At 42.4% G+C, this 20,147-nt stretch overlaps 1 protein-coding gene across 1 annotated transcript in view; it reads left to right on the forward strand.

The window, feature by feature from the left end:
* Positions 1–20,147, forward strand: part of ADAMTS6 (ADAM metallopeptidase with thrombospondin type 1 motif 6) — a 460,987-nt gene that overhangs the window by 272,585 nt on the left and 168,255 nt on the right. The window contains exons 11-12 of the mRNA XM_075326191.1: positions 3,716–3,857; positions 19,793–19,900. Of these exons, the coding sequence (XP_075182306.1) occupies positions 3,716–3,857; positions 19,793–19,900 (250 nt within the window). The remainder of the gene's footprint in view (positions 1–3,715; positions 3,858–19,792; positions 19,901–20,147) is intronic.

Below are 20,147 nucleotides of genomic sequence, written 5' to 3' on the forward strand. Positions count from 1 at the left end.
ATTTTAATCACAGATGCCCCTTAAAAGTCGATTATTTTGTTTTCTGAGCTCTCTAGTTAAAATGAACTTTCTTACATGATAGCGTACCACATGGTCCTTCGGTTTCATTTTCCCGTAGAGCTGTAGAGAAGACTAAAATTTCCAATGAAGATGAAAAGTCAGATCTTTCTGTCTTTTCACTACATACCGTAATTGCTAATGCGGTTCTGGGGAATCTGTCTTTACAAAAAAAAATATTATTATGCCAAAAATATAGTTGTGTTCTAGGGCAAAGCTTGATTAATTTTCTGGCTGATGATCCTAAAATGTTGAAAGTAGCTTGTTCTCTAAGATTTATTTTGGCAAACGTTGAGGTATCAGAAAGAAAATGCAAGTTTATGTGGAAACATATTTGAGAACAAAGAATGAACTAAGTATTTTGTGATTCAGTAGATTCTAAAGTCGAAATCTTGTTTTGGGATTTTTGTCGTAATTAATATTTTAAGCAGAGACTTGGGCAGAGACGGTTGGCATCTAGTTCCAGCAAGTGACTTAGTGGTCCATGTTGAGACTACGTTCCCCAGTCTAGACATGTGTATCTAGCTAGCACCTTTTTGGCAGTAAACAAATGACATGGCACAGGAAAACATACCACAACTTCTGGACGCCATTCAGCAATGTTCTTGACTTGGCATTTAGTTTGTGCCAACTTAGGTGTATTATTGGAGGGATTTTTTGGAACGGAGGAGAAGCAAACTAGCAAACAAGAATGTCATGTAAAAAATTATTTTTAATTTGCTAAAGTTGTTTTATAAATTCTGTTTTATAAATTCCCCTTTTTTTGTTGAATTTTCCAAAAGACATTGTAAGAACAAAATATCCTCCAACATATGTAGACAAAAAGGGACAGTTTTTTTGTATTTAAAGGGGTATGTAAAGGTTGGGGTTTACTGTTAAAGGGGCATTTCATTTTTTATTTTTTTATTTTTTTTATAAGAAATTACTTCATATAACTCATTTTATTATTATTATTATTATTTATTATTATAGCGCCATCAATTCCATGGCGCTTTACATTTGAAAGGGGTATACATAATAGGGACGAGTACAGTCATCATAAACAATACAAGACACAGACCGGTACAAGAGGATAGAGGTCCCTGTCCGCGAAGGCTCACAGTCTACAGGGGATAGGTGAGGATACAGTAGGTTAGGGTAGAGCTAATTGTGTGGCGTTGTATCAGACTGAGGGTTACAGCAGGTTGTAGGCTTGTCGGAAGAGGTGGGTCTTCAGGTTCCTTTTGAAGCTTGTCAAGGTAGGCGAGAGTCTGATGTGTTGAGGCAGAGCATTCCAGAGTATGGGGGAGGCACGGGAGAAATCTTGGATGCGATGGTGGGAAGAGGAGATGAGAGGGGAGTAGAGAAGGAGATCTTGTAAGGATCGAAGGTTACGTGCAGGTGAGTACTGGGAGACTAGGTCAGAGATGTAGGGAGGAGACAGGTTGTGGATGGCTTTGTAGGTCATGGTTAGGGTTTTGAACCGGAGGCGTTGGGCAATGGGAAGCCAGTGAAGGGATTGGCAGAGAGGAGAGGTCGGGGGAGTAGCGTGGGGACAGGTGGATTAGCCGGGCAGCATAGTTTAGAATAGATTGTAGACTGTTAGAAGGGAGGCCACAGAGCAGGAGGTTGCAATAATCCAGGCGGGATATAATAAGGGCATGTACTAGGGTTTTTGCAGCTTCTTGGGAAAGGAATGTACAAATCCAAGAAATATTTTTGAGTTGGAGGCGGCAGGAGGTGAAGAGGGCTTGAATGTGTGGCTTGAAAGAGAGATCAGAGTCTAGGATTACTCCCAGGCAGCGAGCACGTGGCACTGGGGAAAGTGAGCAGCCATTGACATTGATGGATATGTCAGGTGGGGGAGTTGAGTGAAGAGGAAGAAAGACCATGAATTCTGTTTTGTCCATGTTCAATTTTAGGAATCGAGCAGAGAAAAAGGATGAAATAGCAGACAGACATAGTGGGATTCTGGTTAGTAGGGAGGTGATGTCAGGTCCAGAGAGGTAGATCTGTGTATCATCAGCGTAGAGATGATACTGAAAGCCGTGGGACTCTGTGAGCTGTCCCAGGCCGAAGGTGTAAATAGAAAAATCCTTCTTATGTTTTCGAGTCCAGTGAGTTGTTCTACTGAGTGATTCTTTGTATATTAAGTCATACAGAAAAGGCACTAAATCATTGGGTCATCCATTGGCCTCCTATGCATACTAATTTGTGTCAGATGACCCCTACCCAGTTGGTAAGGCGGCTGTTACCCATTACATCCAGATGGAGAATAAATGGAAAGGTGGCTACGCCTGGGCGGAGGTTCTCTCCATTCACTTCAATGGGAGTTACACAAACGTCTGTCATGAGACCCAATTCTACATTATCAGATATTTATTCCAGAAACATCTTATTAGGGGTATATACAATTTCAGGATCTTTCGACAAGGGTGAAGAAAAACTCATGTGCTAAACAAAAGGGTCCTTCCAATAGAAAATTGATTAAGCCTCCAAACCCATTCGAGCCTCACTGTGAACTTGATGATCCCATCTGCTAAATGAAGAGATTCTGAAATGGGAGACCACATATGATAAGTTTAGTACTTTAATCCCAATGCAAAAGAAAATCTACCACCAAGCACATTCTGACTGAAAATTTGCAGTTTATCTCAATAAGGATGGCCAATTTTTCTTGGTCAAAATCAAAGTTAGAAACTAAATGAACATATGTCTTGCAGTGAACAAATAGTAATAGTGTAAATTAGATAAGGCACTTAATAAACACTGTTTTTGACCAAAAAAACGTTCAGTATAAGCCTTCCCACTATGGCCAGGTCTACCCCAGTTCGGATGGTCCTATCCTTTATTATTAAAACCTCACCTTGTGTTAGCTTACCTTAAATGTAGATGGGGACAGAGCATGACCTGGGCTCGACAGTTCAGACACCTGCCCAAGAGAAGCTACAGTATATAAATGAAATGCCAAGCTCAAAAGGGGGGCGGGGGGGACATGGCTGTGCTTATACAAAGTGAAACTACAACAAAACCAAAGAAAAGAAGTGAGCCAGAACACAAGTTAGTATACATTTGGCAGATAGGAGCATGTTCACAAAGTGGAAATTTAACAGACTAAACCTAAGACAAAAACAAGATGAGCACATACCGTGGTGTAAGCAAATGGGAATATTACATATAAATAACATAAAGTACTTAGTACACACTGTTTTTGATCAAAAATGCTTAGAAGCCATCCCACCACGACCAGGTGTACCCCAGTCCAGATGGTCCTGTCCTCTAGTTTTAAAAACTCACCTTGTGTCAACCGGCCTCAACTTAGATGGGAGTAGTGTAGGACCGGGGCCTGACTGGGAAGATTTATAAATGAAATGTCAAGCTCAGAATTTTTTTCAGTGTCCGAGACACCTAAACATGGATTATAGTATTAGATGCCAAAGTAATGACACCTTGATTATGTTCTATACATGTAAACCTGGTGAGATCCTGAGAATGGTATGGTCCAGTGCTTCAGGATGAAGGTCTTCTTCATTAAACCGCACTTATTCTCCGTTGTGGTTACATATGGTTACATATGGTTGTACCGAAACCAATCCAAAATTAATTGCTTCATGTTACTAAAAGTATGATTAGTGTTTTCCCAAGTGTATCAGTCCTAATTCTGTTCTGTGTTAACCAGTTCAGGCCGGGGAACATGTCTTGACAACGAACCTCCAAAACGTGACTTTGTGTACCCTGCAGTGGCTCCTGGTCAAGTTTACGATGCTGATGAGCAGTGCCGTTTTCAGTATGGAGCAACATCTCGTCAATGTAAATATGGGGTAAGAAATTGTCATCTCTAAACTCATTGCCTAGGCTGTGATCATGTTAAGGCAATGTTTTTTTAATTCATTTTTAATTAATTTTTATGCAAATTAAAAGCAGCTTTTTACAGTACCAGCAAAAGCTATGAGATTTCAGAAATATACACAGGTTTTTTTTCCTGACTGAATTGGAAAACTGGTGTGTTTTTGAAACTGCAGCATGTTAAATCCTTCAATGTTTTTTTCACCCATAGAAAGTAATGAGTAACTGAAGCAAGTTTTTGCAACGTTTTTGGGGGAAAAAAACACAGGTACAGGAGGATGTGAAACCCATTTATTTTTGAGATTTTCCTACATCTAAACCATACAGTCTTCTCCTGACTCCAAGTAGAGTTTATTTAGGGCTATGTTAAAGTAAACAATACCTGATCAACTCAATGCTTTACCAATGTGTGATAGTAAACAATGCCCTACCAATGTGTGATAGTGAACAATATTCTACTAGCGTGTGATAGTAAACAATGCCCTCCCAATATGATAGGTATTCAATGCCCTACCAATATGTTAGGTATTCAATGTCCTACCAACGTGATAGGTATTCAATACCCTACCAGTTTGTGGTGGTAAACAATGCCCTACCAATTTGATATGTATTCAATGTCCTACCAATGTGTGATAGTAAACAAGCTCCACATCATAGGTATTCAATGTCCTACCAACGTGATAGGTATTCAATACCCTACCAGTGTGTGATGGTAAACAATGCCCTACCAATTTCATGGGTATTCAATGTCCTACCAACGTGATAGATATTTAATGCCCTACCAGTGTGTGATGGTAAACAATGCCCTACCAATTTGATAGGTATTCAATATCCTCCCAACGTGATAGGCATTTAATGCCCTACCAGTGTTTGATAGTTAACAGTGCCTTAGCAACGTGGTAGGTGTTCAATGCCCTACCAGTGTGCAATAGTAAACAATGCCCTACCAACATGTTAGGCATTAAATGTCCTACCAATGTGTTATGTATTCAGTGTTCTACCAATGTGATAGGTATTTAGTGCCCTACCAACATGTGATAGTAAACAATGTCCTACTAACGTGATTGCTATTCAATGCCCTACCAACATGTAATAGTAAAAAAATGCCCTACCAACATTGTAGATGTTCAATGCCCTGCCAGTGTGTGATATTAAACAATGCCTACCAACATGTTGGGTATTAAATGTGCTACCAACATGTTAAGTATTCAGTGTCCTACCAACCTGATAAAATGGAAACCTGTGGAAAAAGAAGCGCAATAGGGTCTTACCTGGTAATGGGTTTTGGAGAGAGACAGTGCTAGGATTGCACTCACCTGATGGAGTTGTGCCAGTCACAACTCCTATTTGCGCACATACACTGGATGTGGTCAGCTGCAGCCCCGAACAGGAATGTAGAGAAAAATTATAACCCGTATTCCTTTCAAAAAAAATTCTCTACCAACCTGATAGGTATTCAATGCCCTAACAGCGTGTGATAGTAAACAATTCCCTGCCAACGTGATAAGTACTCTATGCCCTACCGGTGTGTTAAGCACACAGATGCCTTTTGCTTACAAGGTGGCAGCAAAGCTGAACTTTGGGATCCTTAAAAACACAAGAAGGGAGAAAAAATGCAGGAAAGCCTGGCATCTGCAGCTTTTTTACTGCCAAGCAATCAGTTTTTGGCTGCAGCAAAAAAAGCAACTTGTGAACATAGTCTTAGAAGGATTTCCAGTATCTTAATTTTAACCAATTTGTTTGGATGTTATTTTATTGCAGGCTCTCCTCTTTTACTAATAGTAAAGTCATCCTAAAAAACTGCATAGTTCTCCTCTCCACAGAATGGCCGCTGATGGAGGAGCATGAGGCCAGTCCTGTCCATCTGCCTTCTCCCATTGTAAACCATTACGCATGAGAAAGCTGTTTTGAGTTGGATGACAGTGATGTCATAATATGTCACTGGGGTATTTGTAGTGACATCATGGAAATTGTTTGTTTTTTTTGCTAAAATGAAAATCCGCTCCCGTTTTCGCACCTTATTACTTTGTGAGTGTCACATTATCCTCTAGACATTAACATCCCGAATCCACATTGACATCCATAATTAATGCTGACATTTTCTGGCTTCACTTCAAACATTATTAAATTTGAATGGCACTGGCATTTACGTCTTGGTGATTTTTATGTCACTTCTACCTTTATGTATTTCTATTACGCAGCATTAAGAATAGATGTTCTCATCAATAATTAGTGCAGCACAAAAGGCCAACTTCCTAGGTGTATTCCTGCAATGTGTCTGTGTCTACATCCTTTCCCACCTCCTTTATGGTTTCCAGATGTTCCTATTTCATTAAGATAAAGTTTCCTTTTAATTGGTAATATGATTTTAGTTGGTTTGGAAAAATAAAGTGATTAGGATCAGGTTCTGTAACCGACAAGTGAGAGAATGGTCATTTTAGGATCAGGTTCACTAGCTCAGAAGGATGTGTTATAGGCTCTGTTCACAAATGCAGCAAAATGTCATGTGGTATAATAGAGGGGTATAAAATGTATGAAACTTGTATTATGGCATTCTATTATAAAATATAGACACCGTGCGGAGCTGCCGCCCAACCTGCACCCCCACCTACTGTTTCCTCCCCAAAATCCTATAGAATGTAAGCCCGCAAGGGCAGGGCCCTCTTCCCTCTGTACTAGTCTGTCTACGGTAACTTATATATGTATTCTGTATGTAACCCCCTTCTCATGTACAGCACCATGGAATCAATAGTGCTTTATAAATAAATAATAATAATGGATTGTGCAAAAATTTTAGGCAGGTGTGACTGCTTTCAAAAATTTGAAGTGTTAAAGTTTATTATTTATCAATGAGCAAAAATGCAAAGTGAATAAACACAGGGGAAATCTAAATCAAATCAAGATTTGGTGTGAACACTCTTTGCCTTCTAAACCCCATCAACAAGTTCACGGCAGACTCCTCCATCAATGGTCAATCTCTGGGGAGAACAACAGGATGGCCAACTGAAATTGAAAAGGCTGAATCGTTGGCTCTGCAGGCATCACCTTTCAGGGGTACGTTGGGAGGAGGCCCCAATCAAAATTGACCATAGGCTGATCCCACCAGTATCTGTTGATTCAGCCAACTGCAGTCTAATATTCATGGGTGCCTTTAGGTGAACACCCACTGTCACGGTAGCGACTATAGGTAGAATGGCGCATGACACAACATTCTACAACACAAGGGGTACACCAGGGACACTTTAATAACGGTGGGCCCTAGCACTAGTGAGGGGGAAGATGGGACACCTCCTTCACTCACATGCAGCTGTATCCTACACTTTAGCCTGTCCTTATACAGGTTCCGCACCTGTCGCCAAACAGGATACCTGAAACCCTGGCAGACCCTGTAATAGCCATGGCTAGTGAGCTGGCAGGTGAGGGACGCTAGCTCCACTGCTGCACTAATAAAACATCAAGGGAAGGAAAGACAGACAGGAGGAAACATAACAAACTGCTGCAGTCAGCACAAAGACTGCAGCCTACTCAGCAACTTTCAGAGTGGGCTCCACAAGCTCCTTCCACCTCCAGCCCAAGCATCCAAATAAGTAAGAATAACCAGCACCCTCTGCTTGGGAGCAGGGGGTATATGTAAGGACTGGGAGTGGTCCAAGCCGTAAACACCTGGGAAGGTAATGAGAATGCTTGCTGGCAAGGAATACGGACATTAACCCTCTCCTCCCCAAAGAAAAAGGAATACATTTAATTTGCAAAGTCTCAAGGCAAAGAGACTTTGGGCCAGAACCTGTCTCTAGTCTCTACAACAGAGAGACAACCGTGACACCCACTAGGTTAATATTAATGACCCTTGATTATTTTTCATCGTCGTTCTGTCTTTGTGCTCTGTACAAGATCAAGATATACAGTCAAACTGTTGGTGGGGACATTATGGGAAAAAGTTCTCAGATTTAGCATTTGTGAACCCATTGAATAGCCCTTTTATCAAGGCAGTGTTTCCTAGCGTAGAACTTGTATGTCTATTCCAGGCAATGGGAAATCCATGAATCATATCCTTATCTTGTGATGAGAGATTCTACAGTGATCATGTAATATTTAAAAGCCTTTTACACCGTGAAGCTCGCACTGCTGTCATCTCACTCTGTGAGAGGAACATAATTTCATCCTTGTCATTCGGACATGTGGCAGCTACTGTGAACTTACTCTGAAATGTGCTGCAATTATCTCGTCCTCATCCCAATGCCTTTTAAATATTTTAATAAAATGCAGCTATTAAGACATTCTGAATCATGGATTATTTGTACCTTGAATCTTACTGTATGTAGCTCTATTGCTGTGTCCTTTTATTGGTATCTGGATTTATTGGTACCAGTGAGGATCGAGCATGCTTGCCACTGCTCAATACTCTATCAAGTATCGCAGGTGCTCAAGTCCCCGCCCCTGTTAGACAACTAATCAACATGTGGTAATGCCGTAGCCATGTTGGGTATTGTCATTACTGTGATTGTCCGGTTGCATCGCATCATCGGGTCTTATATGAGACTCAGGGGCGCAATGCTCAGTACAGTGTCCTTTGGACGCAGTTCAGGGAGAGTTGATTAAGGATTTATGAGGGAGAGCTTAGATTAGAGCAGGCATCTAGGCAGAGTTTAATTGCTATTGCAGTGCATTGTATATTATACACTTGCTCCCTTTATTGCCTTTCATGTGACACTAAAGGGTGCTTTTAGCCTTGTTTAACCTAATAAATAATTTTAAAAAATGGTGTGGGGTCTCCCTTATTTTTGATAACCAAAAAAGGTAAAGCAGACAGCTGCGGGCTTTTATTATCAGGCTGGGCCGCACTCAATGAGACTCGGCTATGCTGTTGAGAGTTGTCGTCACTACCTGGTGCCTGTAAATAGCTTTACTTTACTGCTAATTACAGATGCCCGAGCTGCATTCTGGGAACGTGCACTATGACGGAGCAGCTTTATGGCAACATTTTTGATAATAAGTTTGTGAATGAGGGATAGTGTGTGGGAATTTTTCTTCAAATAAACTATTTTTTTTTTCCCTGTGTGTTTTTTATTTTGTATTGCTGGGGTAGTAATGGGAGTGGGCTTTTCTGATAGATGCCTCTCCATTACTAACCCTTGGGCTTGATGCCAGCTAACTTTACCCACCTGACATCAACCCCCAAAAATATTACTCAACTTCCACCACACCAGGGCAATCGAGAAGAGTCAAGCAAGGACCAGAATTGTTGCATCTAATGTACTGCACCAATTCTGGGGTGACTGCGGGCTATTTTTAGGCTGGGAAGGGCCAAATATCCATACAAGCAATGGCAGATGGAGATCTGTTGCCTGTGGCAAGATTTCAAAGGAGACCATGATGCTTATTAAATAGAGCAACACAGAATTGTTGCTGTGTATAGTACAGCTAATTAGATTAGACCCCCTCAAGGGACTATAACCAAAAAAAAATATAAAATAAAAAATTTGAAATAAATGGAAAAAAAAACAGATTGAATCAGCCCCCATATTTACCCCATATAAAATAAACATATAAAAAACAAACATGTGGTATCCTCACACCCATAAGTAAGATCAAATCAGATTCAAAACAAAAAGTGAATTAGCCCAATGGATAAACTCTACAAAGAAAAAGAGTTTAAAATACCAAAACCAAAAAGAACCCATAAAAAAATCATATCCAGTACCAAGTGGTATTAATAAAAATGTCATCTTGCCCTTCAAAAAACAAGGCCTCACACTGTTGCATCAACCAAAAAAATTAAAATGTTTTCTTGGAGTCTTGAAAATGGAGGCAAGTTTGGTATCGCTGTAATCCTACTGACCATTATGATGCCAGATTATTTTTACCACACAATGCACACTGTAGAAACAATTACTAAAAGAAAAAAAATCAACATTTCAGGGGAGTTCTTTTCCGTATTTTCTCCATACTTTCTAGTTTACAATGTGGAAAAATGAATAGTGTCATTCAATTCAAAAGCACAAATCATCCCACAATAAAACAAGCCTCATATGTCTATATGGGCAGAAAAATAAATAAGAAAAAATAAGCTCTTGAAAAACCGGGAGGAAAAAACAACACTGAAACAGAAATTGGCCTTGGAGGTAAGGGTTTAAGAATACTTAACTTGCATACGCAAAAATTGATGAAACTTTTAAGACTGTGTTCACACAGCGGTTTTGCTGCAGTAAGGCCCTGTGCACATACTGCGCTTTTTGACGCGTTTTTGGGTGCAGTTTGTTGCCCAAAACTGCGTGCATTGCCTTCCCCAGCAAAGTCTATGAGCATTCAGAAAGGATGTACGCACGTTGCTTCTTTTTTTTCCTGCAGTTTTGAGTGCAGAAAAAAGAAGCAGCATGTCAATTCTTTTTGCGTTTTGTCCTTGCGTTTCGGAGGACTGGCAGATCAATCCCCAGTTGACTCTGGGTCAGCGGGGGATAGATCCCCGGTATTTGGCCAGATGCTGGTCCCCATATAAAGTCCACGGGGACCAGAGTCCGGAGCAAAGGGGTAGGAGCAAGCGCTTCATACTCACCGATCACCGGGGCAGCTGTCACACTGCTCCCACAGCCTCTCATGCGTCTTCCCAACTGCTCATTAGGCTCATACATATTCACTTCACCCCATGCTGAATGGCAGCTGTCTGACTGCAAACAATCAAACGCCGTCGGATGGGTCTATATCATAAAAAAAATAAATGTTAAAAAAAAACAGCTTGCTGTCCCCTCAATTTTGAAACCCAGCCAAGATAAAGCCCCACAGCTGGGGCTGGTATTTTCAGACTGGGTAGGCCTATGGTTATTAGGCTGCCCCCCCAGCCAAAAATATCAGCCTGCAGCCTCCCAGAATTGCCGCATTCGTTAGATGCAACAGTCCGGCACTTTACCAGGCTAGACCCGATTACCCTGGTGTGGTGGCAATCGGGGGTAATAAGGAGTTAATAGCAGCCCCTAGCTGCCACTAAGTCCTAGATTACTGATGGCACTCGTCTATGAGATACCCCATCACTAATCTGTAACTGAAAGTAAATAAACAAAAACACCCCTTTATTTGAAATAAAAGACAAAAAAGTACCCTATCTCACCACTTTATTAACCCCCCATACATCTCTACAGGTCCGACGTAATCCACACGAGGTCCCACGACAACGCTTCCAGCACTGCTACATCTGCCAATCACAGTGAGCGGCCATAGAGCATGACTGCCCACTGTGAGGTGACTCACTCAGATGAGTCCTCCACCTGTGGCTCACTTCAGTCACGGTTCAATTTGCGGTCACAGGTGGAGTCCTCTGAAAATAAGCCCTAGCATGATTTTATAGGATTTTTGGAGAATGCTTGAAATACTAGCCCTACTTCCAAAATAAGCCCAAGTTACAGTAAGGGCCGGTGTTAAGGGGAGTAAATCTGCTCAATTTCTGAGGGACACCACTCTCTTAGGGGCCCTAGCAGTTGTATTCCATTGTTAAGATTGTTAAGGACCTTTGATGACTTAACAGTCATGTGACATGATGTAATCTAATGTCTCCAAATTGCAATCTAAAAGAAGTGAACAGCAGACAGGCTGGTATGCAGCAATGGCATTTGGGAGAAGGCAGCGCAAACTGGGCATTTTCGCAGGGCCCTTAATCTAGAGGCCCCAGCGTTTATATCCTAGTGATAGGACTGCTTAAAGACCTTTGTGACATCACATCAAGTGACCAAAGGTCTCTTAATTGCTGGAGTCTAAAGTTAAAGAGGAGACAGGCTGGTGTTTTTGTGCATGTATGTACAGTCATATGAAAATGTTTGGGCACCCCTATTAATGTTAACCTTTTTTCTTTATAACAATTTGGGTTTTTGCAACAGCTATTTCAGTTTCATATATCTAATAAATGATGGACTGAGTAATATTTCTGAATTGAACTGAGGTTTATTGTACTAACAGAAAATGTGCAATCCGCATTTAAACTAAATTTGACAGGTGCATAAGTATGGGCACCTCAACATAAAAGTGACATATTTTGTAGATCCTCCTTTTGCAAAAATAACAGCCTCTAGTCGCTTCCTGTAGCTTTTAATGAGTTCCTGGATCCTGGATGAAGGTATATTTGACCATTCCGGTTTACAAAACAATTCCAGTTCAGTTAAGTTTGATGGTCGCCGAGCATGGACAGCCGCTTCACATCATCCCACAGAGGTTCAATGATATTCAGGTCTGGGAACTGGGATGGCCATTCCAGAACATTGTAATTGTTCCTCTGCATGAATGCCTGAGTAGATTTGGAGCGGTGTTTTGGATCATTGTCTTGCTGAAATATCCATCCCCTGCGTAACTTCAACTTCGTCACTGATTCTTGCACATTATTGTCAAGAATCTGCTGATACTGAGTTGAATCCATGCGACCCTCAACTTTAACAAGATTCCCGGTGCCGGCATTGGCCATACAGCCCCAAAGCATGATGGAACCTCCACCAAATTTTACTGTGGGTAGCAAGTGCTTTTCTTGGAATGCCGTGTTTTTTTTGCCTCCATGCATAATGCCTTTTTGTATGACCAAACAACTCAATCTTTGTTTCATCAGTCCACAGGACCTTCGTCCAAAATGTAACTGGCTTGTCCAAATGCGCTTTTGCATACCTCAGGCGACTGTGGCGTTCTTGCAGAAACGGCTTTTTTTGCATCACTCTCCCATACAGCTTTTCCTTGTGCAACGTGCGCTGTATTGTTGACCGATGCACATTGACACCATCTGCAGCAAGATGAAGCTGCAGGTCTTTGGAAGTGGTCTGTGGATTGTCCTTGACTGTTCTCACCATTCTTCTTTTCTGCCTTTCTGATATTTTTCTTGGCCTGACACTTCTGGGCTTAACAAGAAATGTATCTGTGTTCTTCCATTTCCTTACTATGTTCCTCACAGTGGAAACTGACAGTTTAAATCTCAGAGACAACTTTTTGTATCCTTCCCCTGAACAACTATGTTGAATAATCTTTGTTTTCAGATCATTTGAGAGTTGTTTGGAGGAGCCCATGATGCCACTCTTCATAGGAGATTCAAATAGGAGAACAACTTGCAAGTGGCCACCTTTAAATACCTTTTCTCATGATTGGATACATCTGTCTATGAAGTTCAGAGCTCAATGAGGTTACAAAACCAATTTAGTGCGTTAGTAAGTCTGTAAAAAGTAGTTAGGAGTGTTCAAATCAAGAAATTGATAAGGGTGCCCATACTTTTGCACCAGTTAAATTTTGTTTAAATGCGGATTGCACATTTTCTGTTAGTACAATAAACCTCATTTCAATCCAGAAATATTACTCAGTCCATCAGTTATTAGATATATGAAACTGAAATAGCTGCTCCAAAAACCCAAATTGTTATAAAGAAAAAAGGTTAACATTAATAGGGGTGGAAAACTATTTCATATGACTGTATGTGTGTGTGTGTGTGTGTGTGTGTGTGTGTGTATAGATAGATGATACATGTGTTGCACACTGGGTTTGTAGAGTTATATTGATGTTCCAGAATTCAATATAACTATATGTAAATAAAATGTTTGTTTATTTTTCAAGAATAAATTTGAATTGTTTTTTATGGGGAAAAAAAAGACATTACCTGAATATAAGCCCTAGCCCATCTTTCTAAGCAAAAAAAAAATAATATAAGACCCTGTCTTTTTTTTGAGGAAACATGGTAGTGATGTAATTCTTAAATATTTACTTTAATTTTCCTGTTTGAATCCACTTTAGTATGTGGATCCTTTGGCTTCCTGGGTGCTCCTTATGCTTTTTTTTATTATTTTCTACAGTATGTAAGTTTTCCTCTATTGCTACCAGATAATTTTAGGTCTTTAAAAAAATAAAAAGTGCCGCTCCATTGACCTTTGTGGGTTGACTTTCTGCAATAGCTTCAGGCTGTTTTATTGATAACAGCTGTTAAAAGATGTTCCTGATAGGATAATGAGAATACAGCCGGTGGAGAACACTCCTCCGGTAGAACAAAGGCTGCGCTAAGATGAGTATTTCCTCCAGGGCAGAAAACTCCAGGCATGATAATTAACTTGTCCCAGACTTTCTTTTTTTTCATTTGTTTCTAATTGACCAATATTCCGGTTGCCATGTTCCGCGGTGGTTAATAATCTCTGCCACTTTCATGTATCGTCAGGATTTTCATGTCTTTTTGTTCGGCCCATAGTAATTTGAGCGTTGTAATTACGGTGAATAGTTTGCACCACGGCCGCGCGTTACTGGTGTATAATTGCCGTCAGTTTTGTCAGGGCATTTTTTAAACACCTGGCAGACATTTTTTTGCTCAAAGTTGTTTCAGCCTCCTGCCTGGATGTTGAAAGAGCCGTCACGTAAACTTCAGGAAGCAATTTGATTTATACGGCGCAATAATATATTTTATGTCAACTGCCGGTTATTATTCTAATGTTTTATTAAACTGCCGAACAGTAAAACAAATGAAAAAAGATTCCAAGTCAATGTGACCATTGGTGCAAATCCTGCATCGAAAAGGAACTTTGAAGATATTTCTTTATGGCCACCAACAATGTGGAATGAAAAATTGAACACAAATTTGGAGTAACTGTGCAAATATTTAGCTTTTTTTTTTTTTAGTTGTGAATTGATCTTATCTGAAATAATTATTTGTATCATTTTATGTTGAAAACAAAATATAGAATTCCACTTGTCTCTAATTAATTGAGACCATGATTGTTCCTTTATAAGTATAGATGAGTAAAGTTCGCTGTTTTTTTTACCAAACACAGACTTTACAAGAAATAATTAGTGTCCGAGTTCAGAATTCGGGTGACCACTCTGTCGAGCATCGCTGTGCTCGGGTACGCTCCGTGCTCGGCCCAGTGTGAGCTGCTTGCACTGTTTGAACGGCTCTCACTGGGAGTAAAAGTGTTTGCGGATATAGGGTGTTCCAAAAAAAAAAAACCAGAACAGTGTGCAAATTCGGAATTCAGGTGCTTTACGTATGCTGACCACTCTGTTGACTATCGCTGTGCTCTGGTACTCTCGGTGTTCATTCCAGTGCAAGACGCTTGCAGTGTTTAAATGGCTCACACTGGGGGTAAAAACAATGTAGGGTGTTCCAAAAAACCCCCCAAAACATGGAATAAAAACCCCTGCCCTCTGTCCTCTGGAAGTGCTCTGTTTTTGCCTGGCTGTATGTGGGCGGAGAGCCAAACTGCCCAATCAATGACTTCCACTGTGGTTCAGGTCAAATCTAGGTCTAGAACTGAACTTTAGGGTACGGTTCCACTTGCATTTGACTCGCACGAGTCTCTCATCAGTATAACCCGGCACAGCCGCACACTCAGTGGGTCGGATGCATATGTTTCCATGCAACTGAGGCGCTCGTGTCCGGAGAGCATCAGGCCGTGCCGGGTGATACCAATACGAGACTCGCACGAGTCATACACAAGTGTAACTCCGGCCTTATCTAAAGTCCGGCTGAAGCTGCGAGTCTGCTTATCTCTATTTATAGCTTGTTGTTTGGAGGGGTACATAGAAGGTGGCTGTATGTCTGATCAACAGCGAATGTCAAGATTCGTAGACTGTGAGAGGGATCTGAAATCGGGAGATCAGTGCAGGTTTTATACATAGATATAGTTGTAAACTGTCCCTGGATTCCTGGGACTCATGAGCTGAATGGGAAGGGACAGGAGGATTGTGACGGGGTGTACATCAGAGCAAAGAGAGACAACAGGCCGAGGATGATCCAACAGGTTTACTAACAGGAATACAGGAACAGCACACGACAAGTCCAAATAAAACAGATTCGGGGGCACCTCCCGATAATCCAAAGTGCCAGATCACAACGTAATAGTCCTTTTCAGAGTCCCAGAAATCCCACACAATCCACTGGACGCCACACAGGCCTAGCTCCGTCCGTGTCCACAGCCACCCAGGCTGGGGCTCCTGCTCTCTTCAAGTTTCAGCTCACTCTGACTGAATCTCCCAGGTAAGCAGAGTTTACACTAGTTGGACTCTAGGCCCACCTCCCCCTACTCCCAGGGATGGAAGTGCCTCAAGAGGATATAACCTTGCATTTTAGGGGGTGATTACCTACAACAATAGAAATGTACACAGAAGTAGTTCAAATAAGACAATGAACCCAGCTTGAAATAGGAATCTGTACAGCAAGATACACCTCCCCCATAGCCCACCATCACAACCTGTCCCCCCTTTTTAATAAGTGAGTATGCCACGAGGTCTACACAGACCTCTGGCCATCTCACTTACGTCCATGTTGCTCAGCTGTGAATAGTCTATGGTTCTTCTGGCTGGGACAGTCCATCAGCATTCTGGTGTTGGCTTCCACACTTGTATTGGATGGAAAAGGTGTAGGTAATCCCCTGTAGAGCGATAGGGTTGGAAGGACAAGGTTCCTTTTGTGTATTCCCTCACTCAAACTCTGCTTTCTGCACCCACAAATCGGCATTGTATATCTCCCACATCATTGCCTAGGAGAATGTCTGCAGGAAGACCACCCATCACCCCAACCACACATTGCCTGACCCCAAAACCAAAGTTCAGATCCACAGTGGCTGTGGGAATAGTCCTCCATTGTCCACCAGCCAGTTCAATAACAATCCCAGGTCCTCTATGGATTGCCTCAGGCCGAACCACTCGGGGATCAGCCAGTGTGAGGAAAGCACCCGAGTCACAAAATCCAACAAGTCTCTGTCCATCCAGCACAACCTCCTGCAAGTGCTTACCTCGATGAGCAGAAGTCGTCATAACTGCGGGTCGCACCCCGTAAACTCCTGGTGGTGCAACATGGGGGGCTGAGTCACTAGGCCAGTCCTCACATAACGGTGCCACATCTTCCTCCATGGCACTGGGCTGTAAATAATTAACAATCCGATTGGGTGTAGGATCAGTCCTCATTTGAACAGCTGGGCAGGAGACTTGCCGATGCCCTGGCTGTCCACATTGATAGCATCTGAGCTGGGTCTCCCTCCATCCAAGGCGTCCTCTTGGGTAAGGGGTAGGGGAACTTGGAGGCCGGCTCCCACCTGAAGGTGCTGTAGGGGTTTGAGGATGATTCCTCCATGGCCTGGCTGGGCATGAGGCCTGCAAATGCCCGGGATGCCTACAAACATAACACCTGCGCTCTGTTACTTCCTCTCCCCGGCGTATTCCAGAAAGTGCAGTAGAAGCAACTGGAGGCACATTAACACGGGTATCAACATGTGGTGGCTTAGAGGAACGGGGAACAATGGGGACAGAATAACTGGGGGCATCCGGTGTTGTGGAGCTGTTAGGCGTCTCTCCATCCTCCAACAGAACCCTCCACTGAGGCTTGATGGTGAGAGCCTCATCAGCGAGAGCAGCAGCTTCCTCCACTGTCGCTGGTTTTCTCTCACGCACCCATTCCCGGATCTCAGCGGGGCACTGGGCAAAGAATTGTTCTTTTAGGATGACCTGCAGGAAGGTCTCCCAAGATAAGGCCTCCTCTGCCTCCAGCCAGCGATTACATATTTGTTTGAGTCTATGAGCATATATCTTAAAAGACACTTCCCCATCACAGGCTAAAGCACGGAACTGAGTCCTGTAAGTGTCTGGGGTCACAGCATAATGTTCTAGAATAGTCTGTTTAATATCCGCATACTCACAGTTCCACCGAGGGTCCATAGCTCTATAGGCTTCAGCAGCTCCCCCCTCTAGGAGCCCAACCAGATGCCGGACACGCTCCCTGTCCGGGACTTCCATTAATCGACACTGATGCTCAAAGTCCTGGAAGAAGCCCTCAATGTCGCCTGCAGCCTCATTAAACGGCTTAAAGTCTTTGCGGGACACCCTGGGAAGTTCCCTCATGGTGGGTGCTGGGGTTACAGTCTGTCTGGAGCCTCTAGCTGCTTCCACAGCGAGCTGCTTATCCAGCAATGCCATATCCTCCATCCTGCGCTCCTTCTCTTTAGCTCCACGCATGGCCTCCCTCTTATCTTCTATGGTGGCCTCATCTCCAAGCAGTGCCATTTCCTCCTCATACCACACAATCCATTGACTTTTTTGGGTATTTACCTCCAGCTCCCGTCTTTCCTCCCCTTGCTGTGGAAATCCTTCCTCGGTGCCATCTTGCAGGCAAGCGTTTTCCAATGCCTCAATTAGTTGCTCCTTAGAAAGTCCTTTGTAACCGACTCCTAATTCACGGGCCATTGTTTGTAGGCTCACCACAGTCCAGTTCTTGTACTCTGAGGTTCTGATTCCAGATGTTAATGGGCCGTTGTCCTCCATTCTTTCTGCTCTGATCCCAGCGCTGCCAACCAGTTTGTGACGGGGTGTACATCAGAGCAAAGAGAGACAACAGGCCGAGGATGATCCAACAGGTTTACTAACAGGAATACAGGAACAGCACACGACAAGTCCAAATAAAACAGATTCGGGGGCACCTCCCGATAATCCAAAGTGCCAGATCACAACGTAATAGTCCTTTTCAGAGTCCCAGAAATCCCACACAATCCACTGGACGCCACACAGGCCTAGCTCCGTCCGTGTCCACAGCCACCCAGGCTGGGGCTCCTGCTCTCTTCAAGTTTCAGCTCACTCTGACTGAATCTCCCAGGTAAGCAGAGTTTACACTAGTAGTACTCTAGGCCCACCTCCCCCTACTCCCAGGGATGGAAGTGCCTCAAGAGGATATAACCTTGCATTTTAGGGGGTGATTACCTACAACAATAGAAATGTACACAGAAGTAGTTCAAATAAGACAATGAACCCAGCTTGAAATAGGAATCTGTACAGCAAGATACACCTCCCCCATAGCCCACCATCACAAGGATTACCGAAAGTGATTCAATATTTTTGGGGAAACTTGGATGGGGGAGCGGCTTAAATATTCCCAGATATGCATATAAAACAGGAACACTTTTTTATTTTTTTTCCTTGTGCGATTGGCTTTTTAAATTGCCAACCTTCTGTGACTAAATCTGCTCTACCTCCATCATACATTGGAACGTGTCCATTTTCCTCAGAACTCTATGCTTTGTATTACCCTCTAAATTAATTGAAGAGAAAGCCCCTGTTCTTCTGCAAACAAAACTGAAAAAAATTGAGTTTGGTCAGATCCGTACATTTGAAAATTAGGTATTGCGTCTCCGGCAAATTAAGACCTCTTTCACACATCTGTATCTCCGGTACATGTGACGTCCATTTTCACACATACCGGAGACACGGACACACGTAGACCCATTGAATTTAATGGGTTTGCGCACATGTCCATATAGATGTGTCCGTGTGCTCCACACGGCAACATGTCCGTTTTTGTCCGGCAGCACGGCTGTCACACGGATTGCATACCAATGTGATCCATGTGACATCAGTGTGACATATACCAGACAAAACACAGGTCACATAAAAATAAAGAATTTTTATACTTACTTGTTTCCAGCATTGCTGTCTCTGCCTCTGCTGTTGCTTCTATGCCAGATGATTGTGCTCATGCATATTTACTGCACTGACCACGGACCAGGAAGTAACAGCAGTGCCGGAGACAGCAGAACCGAAGACGGGTAAGTATACTAGCTCATCATGCTCTCCGTGTACTATCCGGATGTCACACACATAGCACAGAAACAGCACAGGTAGAACACACACGCGCGCACGCATACGCACCTTCACCACGTACCATGAAACACGTGTGTGTTTTACACAGACATGTGAAAGAGGACTAACACTGCATAGGCAGACTCTGGTCACTAGATCAAGATGAGAACGAGAATTCTTCCTCACTTTTTCAGAATGCTAATTTTTAACATTCCACCCAAAGTGATAAAGTTTATATTAATTTGTTAAATTAGAAAAGTGATTGTACTGTAGTTATGTGAAAATATTCGGCCCCCACAGTCATTCTATGTATCTATAATTCTGACCAACTTGCTTCTGCCTTCTTTCCTAGGAAGTGTGTAGAGAGCTCTGGTGTCTGAGCAAAAGTAACAGATGTGTAACCAACAGCATTCCTGCCGCGGAGGGGACCCTTTGTCAGACCGGGAGCATCGAAAAAGGGGCAAGTTCATTTTTATAACTTTTATTCTTCCCCTTTATCCTGTTTGATTTTGAGTAGTGTTAGGTGTAATGTGTATTATCCATCCTTCTATCTATATTTAACAATCAGATCCTAGCAAAAGGAATTAAACAGGTGCCGATTGCTGTAAATGCATGGCACTGGTACCGAAACAACCGCACTCTGAGGTTTATGAAAAGATTAAATGTATGAATTAGGGAATGCATTACTGCTATGTGGCCTATACTTA

The sequence above is a fragment of the Anomaloglossus baeobatrachus genome, chromosome 1, assembly GCF_048569485.1.
Source record: "Anomaloglossus baeobatrachus isolate aAnoBae1 chromosome 1, aAnoBae1.hap1, whole genome shotgun sequence".
NCBI classification, from domain to species: Eukaryota; Metazoa; Chordata; class Amphibia; order Anura; family Aromobatidae; genus Anomaloglossus; species Anomaloglossus baeobatrachus.